General features: G+C 33.7%; 1 protein-coding gene across 1 annotated transcript in view; it reads right to left on the minus strand.

Moving 5' to 3' along the window:
• Positions 1-15,542, minus strand: part of LOC113498440 (facilitated trehalose transporter Tret1-like) — a 30,107-nt gene extending 14,565 nt beyond the window's left edge. The window contains exons 1-2 of the mRNA XM_026878419.1: positions 15,030-15,542; positions 4,580-4,763 (exon numbers count right to left, since the gene is read on the minus strand). Coding sequence (XP_026734220.1) covers positions 4,580-4,763; positions 15,030-15,049 — 204 coding nt within the window. The 5' untranslated portion in view covers positions 15,050-15,542. The remainder of the gene's footprint in view (positions 1-4,579; positions 4,764-15,029) is intronic.
• Between the last annotated feature and the right edge of the window lie 961 nt (positions 15,543-16,503).

Consider the following 16,503-nt stretch of genomic DNA (forward strand, 5'->3'; position numbering starts at 1 on the left):
TGTAATGATATGAGAAAGCATGTCATGTAACTCTTGTCATCGCAGCGTATTTACAAATATAGGGAATAAAGACATATTGGTATGTGGTGTTTTTAATTCTCTTCAGTTATATCATAATGGTGTAAAACAAAGGTACGTTATGTAAGAAAGTGTTTTTCATTTCAATTTGTTCTTGGAGCTATCGGCACTCGAAGAAAAGTAGAAGTGCATGACGGATTCTTTCCTTCTTATGTGGTGTGCAATAAGGAATATTCTATTTTATTATACTCAGCGTAGAGTGGTATTTCTCTTGCACATCCATCATAATATTACTTTTGGACAGGACCCCTGTTCCCTTATTATCAGGTCAGAAATACTATCACCACCTCTGTAGTTGTGGAAGCAAGGCGATTCACACTACTTCGACAGTTTTCAGGCGAGAACAGACTACTGGAACTGCAACTACAACATTTTAACACGGAAAAATCCTCTTGGACTTCCCCGGCTTGACCACAGGGTGTAGAAAGGACATTAGGCTTCAATGAGGTGGAATGGACTCCTACCGGATAAAACCACCGTAGTTCTTCTTCGTACTCTGTACCAAGGACCTCAGACGCTACAGAAATTACCGCGATGAACAAATCACTGCATAAGGAAACCTACGTAAGAAATTTTATGCTACCGCGGATATAAACATTAGCATTGTCATGTCGGAACTTAAGCCCGTGTTTGCAATGTCACGCTATTAGAGATTAAACATGGATTAAACCGAGTTTTTCATTGCAAAGAATTGTTATTGACCCCCTTTATCTAAATCATTAACATCTATTGGTTTAGTTTACATGATAAGAAATTTACGAGCTAGTAATTTGCCTCGTCTAAATATAGCTTGTTCAGCCGTCAATGCTAAATATGTATGAAAAAACGTCCAAAATTGATATTACTAGTTCGTGACGGTTAACGATGAGAGTCGCCAAAATATTTGTGTGAAAACTGAAATACCAATTTCAGCTTGGAGCGTAATGTGTATCGTTCTCTTGTAACGTATTACAAAGCCTTAGTCTGCTACGCATGCCCTTGTCTGCGACTATGTTCCGCACATAATGACCTATAATATGATACATGTAATGTTGCCAATTACGGGGCCTTTTACATGGCAAGGTAATAGTATAATGTGATGGTACGTAAACATATTTGATACTTTCAGAGGGTCTACCACCACGTCTTCAGGTAATATTATGATGGTTGTGGGAGAGTGACAGCGTAGAGCGCCATCTCTCTTCAACTTTCAGTAATTCCTTAAGATCCGGTTCTGATCTTGCTACACTAATAGTAGGTAGTATAGGTAAATTATTTCCTCGTAACAAGCAATTTATTTAATTGGGGAGAAAATGGAGTTTCCTAACATTTGCAGCGTCGTCGATATACGACAAAAGTAGAAGAAGGTTTTCTAATTAAACTAATGACTTAATGGCTTGAATGTGGGTCGCCTGTCAGTCAACACGCTTCCAGTGTGTGCCTGCCCTACAAACTTCACAACTTCTAGAAATTCTGTTGGGATTGTGTACTTACGTAGATATATGCACAAGGAACGATATTTTTTTTATACCTCATTATGAAAATAAACATTTTCCTAGTAAAATATAAAAATTGCCATAAGACTTACTTAAGTCAGTATAAAATCACATCAATCATAATGTTGATATCTTACTTATATATTTTATGACGGGAGACACGTATTTATATTATTCATGGGAACAAAAAATTGCACAAGATTGTGCAAAACAGACATAAAACTCCGAAGATAAATAATACCAACTTAAATTCGGTCACGTGATATTTGTACAGATGTTCAGAAATTGTGATTATACACGGGTTTTAAGAATTGACATGGTTTAAAGTCTCGTTCGCTACGCGTGCTTAGTGCGAATTGTTTAGTCTATGGACACATTCTCGTTGAATGTCAACCGCTGTGTCGTTGGCGGGAAGTATTAAGCGAATTTATCCGCATAGCACCACAAGCCACGGCCATTAAAAAAGAGGAATGGTATTTATAGGTCAGTTTCCTTGAATAAAGTCGAATTAAAAACTTAGTTGGATTAGATTGGTAGAGTTTCCTTAATTTGTTTTTTTTTTTGTTAAGGAAGGAAGAATTGGGGTCCTATTACTAAGTCCATAGTGGATCGGCGACAGTGCTTTAAACTGTGTAGAAAGGCGTCTCTCTTCCATAAATACAATATTACGTTTAGTGTTGGTAGTAGGTCCCCTAAGGACCTATATAACCAGTCGATACCTTTAATCTACCACCATCATAAGTTATTTATTTAAATAACCTTTATTGATCGAGGACTGCAAGCTTTTGTAAACATTTCACGTATAAGTCGTCCGTAGCCTATCGATCCAAACTATTAAAATGTAGGTCACTATTCTTTAGTCACGAGATATCTGCGTCTTGTATAAAAGAAACAAGTACTTGTAATATAAATTAGTAGGTTTTGAAGTCTTAAAAATCCGTTTGATATAATTATGTAACACCAGTTTGTAACATCAAAGATTATTTTTAATAGTTCCATCTCGAAATGTTAAAGTGCCTATTTTCTAATATGCAAACGTACAGAGATATATCTTCTATATTAGCTTATCCGGTCAATTCTTTTACCCGTAGGTAAAAACAGTGAAAATTCGTAAAAGAATCTTTTCATCGTGATTCTTAGCAGTGCCGTATTATCCATAAGGTACTTTAGGCCAGTGCCCAGCACTCCCGATTAAAAAATGAAAAAAGGGGGATTGTAAAAATTCCAAAATTGCGTTGCTGTGGTATAAAAAAGGGGGGCCCGAAATGAACTGTGCCTAGGGGCCCCGAGGTGGTTAATCCGGCCCTGATTCTTAGTATTAAATAGACAATAAAAACATCTATTCGTGTTCAATCAAAATTCATGAAAATCATCTTGATTCATGATAATTTTTAATTTAATTAAAGAAATCTACTACGTTCTTTCAAATCTTCAATCAAAGTGCCTTCTCGGTTTTTTGTGCGTACATAAATAAATAGAGATTGCATAAGTTATTAGATTGCTTAAGTTTTGTGATTTAAAGTGCACTCTCCGTATTTTGGTGTCGGTGCTTTGCCGACACCAAAATCCGGAGGCATGGTTTAGCTTTTGTCAGAGAGAGTTTGATGCTACCCGCTCCTTCACCCTAAGTGCCCATGAGGAATCCCCCGCATTACTAAATTAAAGTTTGGTTCCACTGAATTATTTTCACGTATTTCACGTTTCTGTGGGTCAACTATGAACTGAAAAGTAAAACTGGTCTAGTGTGGAAATAAGATAGAGCTCTATGCGTCCTGATGCCAAGAACAATCTTTAAGAATTGGTAGTAGACCCACCGTTCACAGGTTCAGCATAGTGATGCAGTGTTGCAAATGGATGGATGATACGGATTTCTCCTTGTTTTCGTAAAGCAATTGCGCCATGTTGGAATCTATTTACATCCGACTTTTATAGCGATATAAATGCCGATTATCCTTTAGTCATTCATTTATGTAAACGGTTTTTTATATCCCTTGGTATCTATCACGACGTTCTATTGTTTTATTATGTTAACTAGTTTTTGGCACTGACATACTTAAGGCCAGTGTCAAAAAACTGGTTAATATTAGCTGGTGTTGTAATGTCTGATATGTTGGGATAGTTCTGTGTGGATATGCAAATAAAGCAACTGTAAGGTCACTCGTCCAGAGGTCAGCCGACAGATTGTAATTAGAATTTGCATAGTGAGTGTGGCAACATTGTTGGTGGCCTTTATTTTGACAGCTCTGGACTTTGAACCTGGATCAACGGTTATATCGTCCGTTGAAAAGTTTTTAAACAAGGAGTATCTGATTGAGACTTTGGACATTGGTCCGAAGTTAAATAGTAATCAGTGATTATCACGCATTAAAGTCCGAATACAACTTGAATACACTTTTTTAGCGCGTGATACTATGTTGTGTATCAAAGCTGAGTGTTCTCATAGTTGGCAAATAAAAGCAATGTAGCAGTAAAAGGAGGAAAAGGTCAAGCAATCCACTACTCGCTTTTATTCCTAAAGTTTAAAATAATGTTCTAATTTGTACGTAGTAGTAATGTGTGCCAAGGACACATTTTATCCGGTTTTCGGTGAATAGACATTTTTTTCTAGAGTCAGTGTGGAATACATAATAAGCTCAATTGCAGTTGTCAATTAATATTTCAGATAAAACTTAAACTTTTTTATTTCTTTAAAAGAGTTTTTACTGCAATCTATTGGACAATCAATACAACATGCTCTCTCTCTCATGATCCGCGGATGACTAGTTGGTAATAATGGATCCAGAGGTCTTACCACTGCTTCTAAAAAGTAAAATAAATAAAATACCAGTCATGGATATTAGCTTAAGACACCACATTTAATTATGAAGAGTGCGTCGCTCATCGCAACTTTAAGTCTTCATTTCAAAGCCATAACGTAAGCCCTCTTTGGATCCCCTGATGTAACGCATTATCGCCACCGCTGCCTGTGTCTGCCTCAGTATCGTCTTTTTTGAGTTCAATGTTTAGTGTTAATATAAAGTTCTGACCTGATTGAATACTCCTTTAGTGGAAGAGTAGGTCTCGCCCTTCACGTAGGGTGGCAGCGTGGCTGTGGAGCTGATGCTGCGCAGGAAGCTCTGCAGGGCTTCGTACTCGTCCTGCTTCTTGCTCTCCTTGCTGACGATCTGGGGCACCTGGCCCTCGGCCAACATAGCCTCGTGGGCTCCATCACTGTAATAACAAAATTGAAAAATCTTAGCAAGTCGATCGTGATAAGAATCGTAATTATCGTAAAGGAGGGAAGAACAAGAAAAAGAAGAAGAAATAGATTTTAAATTCACTGGTTGCTCCAAAGCCTAACAGCTAAGTAAATGACTGTTCATCTGACACTTTGAAAACTTTTTAATAATGAGAGGTGTCTTTATAAATATGATGCACAAAATTAAATTATAAGTTACTAACATAACAAACACAAGCAATTCGTGCGTACGAAGTACGACAAGGAGTTAATAACATACTTGTTATATTAATTTTGGGGAGGTTTTTGCCCAGCTGAGGGGCACATAAGGCTAGATAAAAAGGGGTAATTATTGTGAAATATTTACTTTATCCATCTACGCTTATCAAAAATCATTCTTCAATCTCTACTTTTACTCATTAAGACGCAATTAGTTTCACTTACTTTCATTAAAGTTGAATTTTACGCCTCGTTTGTAACTCTAACTAATTTAGCATGTTTAACAAATATTTGACATTCCCCATGGATACAGTAATAAACGATTACTAATTTAGGTAGTTTATGAGACTAGCATTAAAGTAACTTAAGTATTTTAAAACGTTTTTATTGTTTTAAATCATTGGAAGTGTCATTCGTTTTAGAAAGAGTTTTTAATGTCGCTATTGTATGCAAATCATCGTACAAAACAAAAGCGTGCTGATTAAAATCATTCAGTACATCGCACTAATATTATAAATGCGAAAGCATCAGCAGCAGCTGTTTGTATGTCGGTGTCTCCACTCGCGATACTTATTATGATAGGGAATTGAGAAAACTTTATTTTCTAAAGGTGTGTAACGTTAGTATTGTCTCATTTTGATAATATTAAAGTTTCAATTTGATATGATTTTCAATCTTTATGTAATTTTCCACATTAGCAATTAAATGATTTTTCAATCTTTATGTAATTTTCCACATTAGCAATTAAATGATTATGATGATATCTAATGATTGTTGATTGTAGAAAACGTAATTTATCTACCCTTACTCAAATAGTATTTTCAGAAAAAAAAAATTAAGAACTTAGTTGTTTTTTTTTGTATTTATTTATTATATAAAAAACAACGTAATGATCTATTCAAATATGTTGAAATATAGCTACAAATGAAATAAATCAATTTATCACTCTCAGTAGCGAACAAAACATTTGAAGCCAATTGATTACAGTACTTAATGGTTAACGATGTTTTTGATACGCCTCTAACTATATTTTTATTCTTCGCAGTAATTATAAGGCACATAATTAGCTAGACTTTGCCCGCGGACCCGCCCGCATAGATCAAGCTTATTACATCGCAGCGAATGGAAATCTACCCTTTCTTCTTTTTTGTTATTTACATAGCCGTTTAGCCTTGAAAGCGTACATACATAGATTCTTTTAAATGTATAATAATAGTTATGGTATGGATTGTTAAAACTTCACAAACACAAGCGAATTTGTTAAAGGCCGTTACGTAGAATTACTTCTATCCCATCTAAGCAAAATTCTAATGGCGTAGACGGAGGCAGAACATTTCTAAATTTCTTGTTTGAATATTTTTGAATAAAATTATAAATTTAAGAGAAAAAAAGTATTCTCTACCTTTTAGTTTGTTTAGTGAAAACCCTACCTTAATACGAACTGATTTGGTCGAAGTTCGAACAAAATCCGTTGTTATACAAAATGTATCCTAGTCATTGATACAAACATGTGATTGAACCGATGACTCCTAATAACAATATCCTTATACTACACAACAGAACATCTATAGACAAGACCAGTTTCAATGTATTACAAGCGAAGTCTTTCTTGCGACCAATAATAATCAAATTGAACGGGGACATTCGGAATCAATGCTGTTTACAACTTATTTATCAAAGCTTTCATATATTACGAGTTAATATCACTCGATGAATAAACCACCTTATTTGTGCCCAACGGCATCACACTGCTATGACAGAAGATCGATACAGAATTCGAAAATAGAATTGCCACATGGACTCACCTTTGTATTTTAACGATTCTGAATTTTCGTTTATAATGGATGGCATATCCACAAATGGTGATAGCCATTTACTTGACACTAGGGATAGTCACGTCTTAGTCCCGTTGGACTGTGTTGAGACTGGCGCGATGTAAATAAATACATTGTAATCTATGTAACCCTTAACCTTGTTCGTTGCTAACTGCACTGAGTTAGTTATGTTTGTATGGTGACGTGTCTGTATTGGACGTAGTAAAATAATAACTGCATTGATATAGACAGTTACGTATAATTGCCTGTTAAGTCTTCCTATATATTACATGCTTGGGAAATAATGTGTTATGGTTTACTATATCTAAGTTTCTATCGTGTTTCGTTAATCGTTACCTGTTAGTAGGCAATTAAAAACAAAAGAACAATACATTTTCTTCTTTTAGTTTAAGATGTGTTTTATTACCAGTGCAGTCGATGATAGCGATGGCCTGTAAAACTCTAAAGAGTTTATGTTTGCATTGTGTTTGAATGATTAAAATAATTATAAAAGTAATTAAATATTAAGTCAGAAAAGAGTATAAAAGAACAATGTCTTATTTATTTCATATTTATCATTGTGTAACAGTGTGTATGTACGCTGCAATGGATAATAGTTTTTTTTTTTTAATTTATTACTTTGCCGCGTATCCAAACGGGGTTTATTGTTTACCTTACCTAATTGTGAATGATTTATTATTGTTAGGCATTACTGTAATCGAGGTTTATCTTAAACTTTTTCATAATTATGAGGCAAGTTAGTATTGCCTTGAAGAGTGCGTTGTGATTAATAGACGGATTACCATTAATCAAAAGATGGGTATTAATCTTTTGATTTATATCGAAATTTTGAGTTGATATAGTTTAATTGGGATCGATAAGAAGAATATAGATACATATTGAAATGATATAATACAAATTCAGTATTCCTGGTGGAAAGAATATGCAAAAATTTAGAAATTAATGGTTTAAATACTTTGTGAAAGTAGAAGTTTTTGTTATAATTACACCATGCTTCATGCACAAACTCAAGCCATTCAGTAACTTATGCAATTATGTGAAATTATTTTTTCAGAGTCTGAGTGAATTTTATACTCTTGAAAATATTTAGTATTAAAGAGTATACTTGAACTTGTTAAAGATTATTTTAAACGGATAGATGTAGTAGGATAAGTAGTGACGTAAGAGCTAAAATGTCTGACGTCACGCTTAAGCTGACCTTTAGATAGCAAACAGTTTTCACATGCAATTTGTGAAATACGAAGAAATTTATGACAAAAAACGTAACCGTATTTAATATTTATACGAAAAGTCGATATTGAAGTACTTAAATAAGTTTTCTAGAGAACTAATTATGTTTGTCTGCGCGATTATTCACCTATTCAGGTAGGTATCATGAAAGCCAAAATTATGCCATGAAAGTTTAATGAACAAACCTAAGGAAAGGACCGCTACGAACGAAGTTATTTGAATTCTATGTAGAATCAATAATAAATGCAGTAGATATACAATATATTATGTATACTAAGATTAATGTTTATCATATGATTGCTTGGAAAACGTGATATAAGCGGCCGCGGCAGTGCTATCGATTTTGCCGCCAAACCGCGCAATAAAATTTTCTCATTAACTTTTATATGAGCTGTAACAACATATTACATATAGGTAGGGTTTGGGTTTCGCAACTGTAACCACATTGTCGGATTCATTTAATTTGAATACTACCAAACCATTGTGTGAAGTCTGATCGCTGGCTGACGTAATTGTGTACAGAGGTTTACAATAACAGTACAGACGCCTATGACTCTATGGTGACAATAATCTATTGTAATTTATGATTAGATTGTTTATGTACATCCCACGCATCGATAAGTTAATAGTCCTGATTTGGCAAGTGAAAATAAATTAGCAAGAGGTCAAAAAAAATATAATATTTCATCACTGATTTAACGACATGAATATAACAATCAGACTCCATAAAAAATAAGGAAAAATATTTTGAGGTTAATTCCCATCGTGCATCGCAAGCAATGTGTCAATGTGACTTTTTAAAAGTATTTTTTTTTATTATTCTAAGACAACACTGACAGATAAAGGAGGGAATTGTGTGAAAACGTGGATTCCAAAGAAAAAACATATTTCGAATTTCAATGTTCGAAAGTTAAAAAGCAAATTGAAAAAAAATACTAACATTAGCGACTAAAAAGTATGTTATGATTTAAAACCGGTTAGTAGATTTTCGTTCTTGCTGTACTGTATGAAACTAAATTCACATCCATTTATATAGTCGAGTGATGATCTACTTAATTTATTGGGTCGGTTTGAAACACGACACCCGGAAACTTTGATAAGCGCCATTTATGACCTTTAATCTAAATGACTGTCACGTTTAATTTCGCGATTAATTTTGCTTATTATAAGTATTTTGTATGAAGTTGTATTCATATGTTAATGTTGTGTCTGTACCTAGGTAATATTGTATACCTTGTGTCTCGTAAAAGATGTCGTCATCCCTCTTGTTTCGTATAATCACATGTTATATTAAAGACGCTTTAGACAAAAAACGTTTACAAATAATTTCCGAGTATGTTCTCGCTTAACTTTTTGTCGTCTTCACAAGGTTAAAGCAGTGCGAGGTTTTTTAATCATAATATTTTTGTTGCTGTGGCAACGGCCAGTAAAATGGTTATAAGGATGTGCTTTATTTTTCCTCAATGTTTAAAAAAAACAAATTTGTATTTAAGAAGGTACGATTTCTATAAATTTAAAATGTTTTAAAAGGGTCATATTTAATACAATAAATAAATTTGGGAACACCAATTCATGAATAGAATAATAACTAAAAACTTGCTCAAGGCAAAGGCATCACTAAACAGTTTTCTAAGTACCTACTAATAAGACTGTTTCATGCCTTTCTGCTTGGATTTTTATGCTCGAGCTAGATCGATCCTGTATTACCTAGACGTATTACATATTTGCAAATCATGGCTTAATGATTACGTCCCAATATCATCAATAGTGATGATGAAGCATCATTTAATAAAGATTAAAGATCTTTAAAGAGATTACGAAAGAAGAGCAGGGAGAATTAAGAGGCATTTACTCTGTAGTATGATAGAACTCTCTTTTTAGTTTTTATGTTTAGGAAAGCTTCCTTACAAGTTACGACAAGTTCAAGGAATAGTACCTAGTACCTATATATTATCTTATCCTCAATCAACGCAGCCTATCGCGATTCGCTGCAAACATACGTCTATCGGAAATGACGCACCAAAACCCGGTCTTCTCCCTTCCGCATAAGTGAACTCGTGAATACGCAGAAGATATCACAGTAAAATTGCGTTATATTTTTTTTGTCTAATATCAAAAAACGCTAATTATCCCTATTATTTACAGTTCGACTCGCAACCACGCCACTGACTCAGGTTAATATCCTTATCCTTACATATTATAAAACAAAGTCCCCCGCCGCGTCTGTCTGTCTGTCTGTTCGCGATAAACTAGAAAAGTACTGAACGGATTTTTATGCGGTTTTCAACAATAGATAGAGCAATTCTTGAGGAAGGTTTTAGTGTATAAGTTTAGGTTTTGTGTAAACTGACGATATTAGTTAAACATGTCGGAAAAAATTAAGCCATTCGAGAGCTTTCCTCGAGAACGCTGCCAAAACCTTTTGAGTTACAACAAAACAATGTATGGCGGGTTTGTACCTCTTTAATAGATCTACAAAAAAGTCCGCGGTGGTATATGTCTATCTTCCAAGGATAACCCACAATAACCATTTTTATGTGTTTTCTTAATACAGTAAAATTATGGGTTATTCACGAACCTATTTTTAACAATACAGTATTAATCCTTATCCAAATAAATAAGTCCTAATCCAAGTTAGATATATTATGCGTGTAATATAGAACAAAATTGCCTTTTACACTACACCAAAAAAGTTAATAGGTAATGAGTTATTGTAATATTAAAATCTCCGCGCGAGAAATTAAAAATCGATGAAATGTAGCCAAGATATCGTTGGCATCTATATACTAATATATAAAGCTGAAGAGTTTGTTTGTTTGTTTGATTGTTTGAACGCGCTAATCTTAGGAACTACTGGTCCAAATTGAAAAAATATTTTTGTGTTGAATAGACCATTCATCGAGGAAGGTTTTAGGCTATATATCATCACGCTGCGACCAATAGGAGAGAAGAAAAAGTCATAACTTATATCTTCTAACCACGCAGACGAAGTCGCGGGCAACAACTAGTAATATAATATAATAATGATTAAGGTCTTTGGATATCGGGATCGTCCGAAACTAGTCTTGCTATCCCAAGAAATACGCGCGAGTAAACCGTTATTAAATAAATAAAAGATGTCCAACCTCTATGTATCAAAAGGGCATCAGTCTCATATCTATACTAATATATAAAGCTGAAGAGTTTGTTTGTTTGTTTGAACGCGCTAATCTCAGGAACTTTTGGTTCAAATTGAAAAAATATTTTTGTGTTCAATAGACCATTAATCGAGGAAGGTTTTAGGCTATATAACATCATGCTGCAACTAATAGGAGCAAAGATACAATGGAAAATGTTGCAAAAACGGGGAAAAATATTAATCTTCGAGGGCTTTCGTTCAAAAATTCCTAACTTATATATTCTAACCACGCGGACGAAGTCAGCTACAAGTCGGGGAACAGCTAGTTAAATTTATATATTCTGATAACTGTTATCTTGAGGATGAAGTGTGTGATTTCCATAATCGATGTTTTCGTTTGACCTAACTCAAGGACAAAAATATTCGACATAGGAAATATATTTAGGTCAATGTGGTGCCGACGCCGATGTCGCGAAAATAATTCTGTCGTACACAAAAGACATGAATAAGTATACAGAAGAAAACCGATCAAGTGCGAGTCGCGATACTGATGGTTCTGTACAAATGGGATGCCGAAAGAAAATTTCCAATAAAAATTGGTTATTCACAACATTTATGGCATTACCAACGTACATTATTTAAATTTCTTGCTGTTATAGTAGCAACAGAAATAAATCATCTGTGAAAATTTCAGCCGTCTATGTCTGGTGGTGGTGACAGACAGTGGACTTAGTAATACGATTCCGTTTTTACTCATTTGGTAAGGAACCCTAAAATTAAAAACATAAGAAAACGCTATCTTACCTATTTAAAAAAATGGTAAATCTACTGCAACAGATTATCTGATAATATTACGGAAAATACTCGATAGATGACAGATACTCGACAATAATTAGATTGTAAGGTAACTGTCCTTGAAATCCCGATTTGCGGAAATGACGACTAACTTAATACGTAATGATAAAATTCTTTGAAATCACTATCAAGATAAGGTACGCACGGATTTATAAAATCGGACTATTAAAACGGAATTCAAGATTACACTCAAGAATGTGATACTCATGAAACGTTAGATATTTCACGTGTGGTGTGCAACATGTTAGTTTATTACATACTGGACGAATCCTATCTCCTAGATGACGTATTGATTGGTATTGCTCTCTATTACAATTCAGTTTTGTCCAACTGGCAAGATCATTTAACAAAAAAAACCCTGATGATAACAGACGTGACAAATAAAATATTTTTTAGAAAGAAATCAAAAACTCAGATGTATCTACTAATTGATCCTCTCACTTGACAATTGGTTTCTGTATCCCATTTTCTTAGCACAATTTATCAACAAATGCAGCTAAGAACGCAATTGATTAAGTCATCAATAATCTATTTCATTAAGATTTCATTTGAGTCGCCATTCGGTTATAAGAATGACCCAATTGGGACCCCACCTTCAGCCCGTATAATTTTTAAAAACCTTTTAATTTTTGTTGTCTAACATCGCTCAAAAATTTACCTTTAGTACGAAACAAGCTAAATTGAGGAAGTTTAATCCATTTGGGAGTTATGCAGCTACATACAAACAGACAAACAGACGGAGAGACACGTCAAACATATAACCCTGTTGTTGCGTTGTTTTAGGTCCATTTCATTGAGGCGTAACTTAAAGTGAGACAGTCTACATTTTGTAGAGTATTATAGAGCTCCATTTCTGTTCAACAACAGTCTTGCTTTAAAAGAAAGTGGTAGGTAGGAATTCTAAAAACAAGAAGGAATGCCTGACGAAAACATATAAAATGGATTCTAATTCCTAAAAGAAGCATAGATTTATATTCGCTAAGCAATTCAGGGATAACCTCATTTTTATTATTCTTAGTTCATTATTATTAATTTTAATTGGTAAGGTATATCTATGAATCTGATCTGTTGTATTCGCATTTATATTCCAACTTGTCCTGACTTGTACCTATATGAAAAAAAAAACCAACACACAGAACAATAGTCATCGTAACTCGTTCTAAGTGCTGTGTTACAATAATGTTACCACTTATACATACTTACACTCATGCCTAACTACTTATTATTCTGAGTAACTAGCGAACATAAATCATGTCTAGTTTCTATGCTGAGACTTGGGAGGTCGACATAAAATGATTTAGAAAAGGATTCTTTGTCATATCAGCTAGTTACTAAATGAAGTCGTAGTTAAGTCTTAAAATACCAAAAAAAAATCTTAAAAATAATATATTTAGTCATATACCAACCAGGAAAATTTGATTTGGCGTCGACTGTAGTCTGTACCTAACTGATATGATAATATGATTTGTCATTCAGTTTATTTTTTGCGATTACGGGATGATTTAATTTTAAAATAAATTTATAAACAAGTGGAATCAACTTTTTTCTTTCATAACACCCCATAGAACCATACCTATATGTAACTATACATGTGTGTTCACATAACCCATGTTAAACAACACACAATGGATGTCTGGGATCATTGTTTGGTTAAAAATCTACCTGCACGGAGTCACGAACCACTCTGGAACCAGAATCTGGTCACCAGACCGTGCTACCGGTTTTAATATTGCGAATTAATCATTCAAAAATATTTTTCTTGGAACCATTCGTGCAATAAATACAATTTTGAAGTTTTACGTAGTTTAATACCCAATATTATCGAATTAATTTAAAAATATGATTAAGCTTTTTTATGAGCGATTACTTAATGGAAACATTTTGGAAAGGTGGTAAAAACTCGTTTAATTAATTGGTATAAATTTCGACTGTTTGTTTCAAACACTCGTACAAAGGTCGGATTTTTCGAATCAAGTTTATCGATCATTAAACGATGCAAAACAAAAGAAGTATCGAGTTCCATCACTCATAACTATGTTAATAGGGACAACTAGCTATTGTTTCTCGAGTCAATGAAAAGACTCTACATTTACTTTGCACATATATTCGCAATAAACGACTATGATTTTCTTTTGTCCTGGCTGGAAATGTTTTGAAGAAGTTGTAGAGCAAGTTTAGTTCAACAATTGAAAGCCTTGCATGTTCTATTACGTTATGAACAGAATAATACTTTTTCAAGATTTCTAAAGACTCTACTTTAGAAAAGAAAAAGTAAGAGCGCGTGTGTCGCGTGCTTATTTATTATTATTTGACATTAATTGCAACTGCAAAGTGTAAAAAGGCTTCGGTAAGCAAATAGTATAAGGTAAGGCCATTATGACAAATCGTAAGGCCTTAACAAACTACTGAAATGTACTGGTACCTACTGAAATGTTTTTATGAATTTCACATATTGCTCTATTTTGTTCAGATCAGTTTTTTCATTGATTATAACGAATTCTTTTCACGAATTACTTGTTACCGACAGATATTTCTTTACAAAATCTCATATTTTTATTTTTTTTTAATATTTTGTCTACTAGAAATATTTTGTCAGAATTGAGTTTAGATCTTTTACTTTTACAAACGAAATTCACTTAAATATACGCGTAGAAAGTACTTATGTAGATACCAAGAGACCTTTTCAATTAATAAAACTAATTAAGCGCTTTGACTTGAATATGAATTAAGAAAGAGCCGAACAACGACAGTGTTATTGTGATGAAAGTTTTACGACTTAATGTTGGCAACCGTGTTTCTCTTTTTTTTGTCAACATTCAATATCACTTGCAAAACCTCCGGAGCCTTTGCTTTTAAACTTATAGCGTATAATTATGCCGCTAACAGCTTTTTAGGTTAAATTACCACATTCTTTGAAATACAAATAAAACTCTTCAACTCCCACTTTCACTCAACCTAACCATACTAAAGTAACCACTAAAGAGTCCGAATGCAAAACTTACCTTTTTTTCTTATCCTTCATGTTGAAATTGTATTCACAAACAACAAAAAACTGCTATAAAATAATATTGTTCTAAAATGTTCCTTAATTTATCACTTGAAATGAGATGATTTTATTAATAAATATATTTAATGTCTCTTAAAAACATATTGCGTTAAAAGTTTAGCACCAATAAGGCCAGTTTGTTTCGTGAAGTTATGAATACTTGTGTTGGTTCTTGGTTCATAACATTGTGAATGAAAGCGATCAATATCAATTCGTGCGTAACTGTGGAAGCGTTGGCGGTGTGGGCGCGACGAAGACCTGTGCCTAGCGGGCGAAGCGCCGACCGACTGATGTGTGCTGCGTGCTCGGTCGGCAGGCGGCCGTCCAGAGAGCTCGAGTGGCGAGCGCTGCTTGCCCCTTCAGCCCGACACTTACGTCAACATCAATCAATGAGCGACAAAAGCCTTGAATAGGCGCTCGACTTACAGAAGCCTTAATGAAGGGAATCTGAATACCAGCAGCTATGAGCTGACGAAAAATACCTATCAAAAATTTATTTTCATCGAATTTTTAGTATTAATTGGACACTTTTTCATACTTTTCTTTTATTTCAACTTTGAATGCAATAACTAACATTTTTTTGCCTGAATTACAATCTTTGCTAAATTAGATAAGAGATTTAAAGTTTTCAGATATCTGTAGCAGTTCCTGAACTCTACATACAGCGAGAACAATTAAGGCAACTTATGGCATAAGTTTAATATAACTTCGCAACTTTTTTGTATTCTTTATAAGGTAGTCCGGTAAAAAAGTTCGGCAATCTAATGTTAAGAATCGTAAGCTAGCGACATCTCCTATCAGAGACTATGAAAGGAAAGTGAAAATGTGAGAGTACGTCTATTAGGTTTATTTTAGTTCATCTCCTCCTATAATAGATGTCGCTAGTGGAAGCTTTGGAGGGAGACCAATTCGCGAAGGCTTTTGTTTAATTTATTAATGCTTTTATTTGCTGTTCACAGTCTACAAACCTAGTTAGTATTGTGCACTAGTGAATAACTAGGTCATGTAAATATATTCGAACTTTCTCTCAGCTTATTATTTTTATCACTATTGTTTTACTAAAGAACAAAGAAAATAATTAGATATATATTTTTGAGATGGACGAAAGACTTTATAATAATATTTAGAAAAAAAACCCTTGTCGAAATGGTTATAAAAGTATAAAGTTATATTATATTACTTAATTTAATTATAAAACACTTGTTTTAAATAATATATGATCGATAATTAATAAAAGAAAAAAAATAGTAGGGAACATGTGATCTTATCCTGCTTTTATTATAAAAACGCTAAAATAAGAAGACACCACAATTTAATAATTTTCATCATTCTTAGCAAAATGAAGAGTTGATATATTAATTCAATAAGAAATTTTTTATTTGATTAAAAGGTTTTAATACTTTTATAGAGTTTTGTTTTGCAATGACCTA

The sequence above is a fragment of the Trichoplusia ni genome, chromosome 11, assembly GCF_003590095.1.
Source record: "Trichoplusia ni isolate ovarian cell line Hi5 chromosome 11, tn1, whole genome shotgun sequence".
Taxonomy (NCBI): Eukaryota; Metazoa; Arthropoda; class Insecta; order Lepidoptera; family Noctuidae; genus Trichoplusia; species Trichoplusia ni.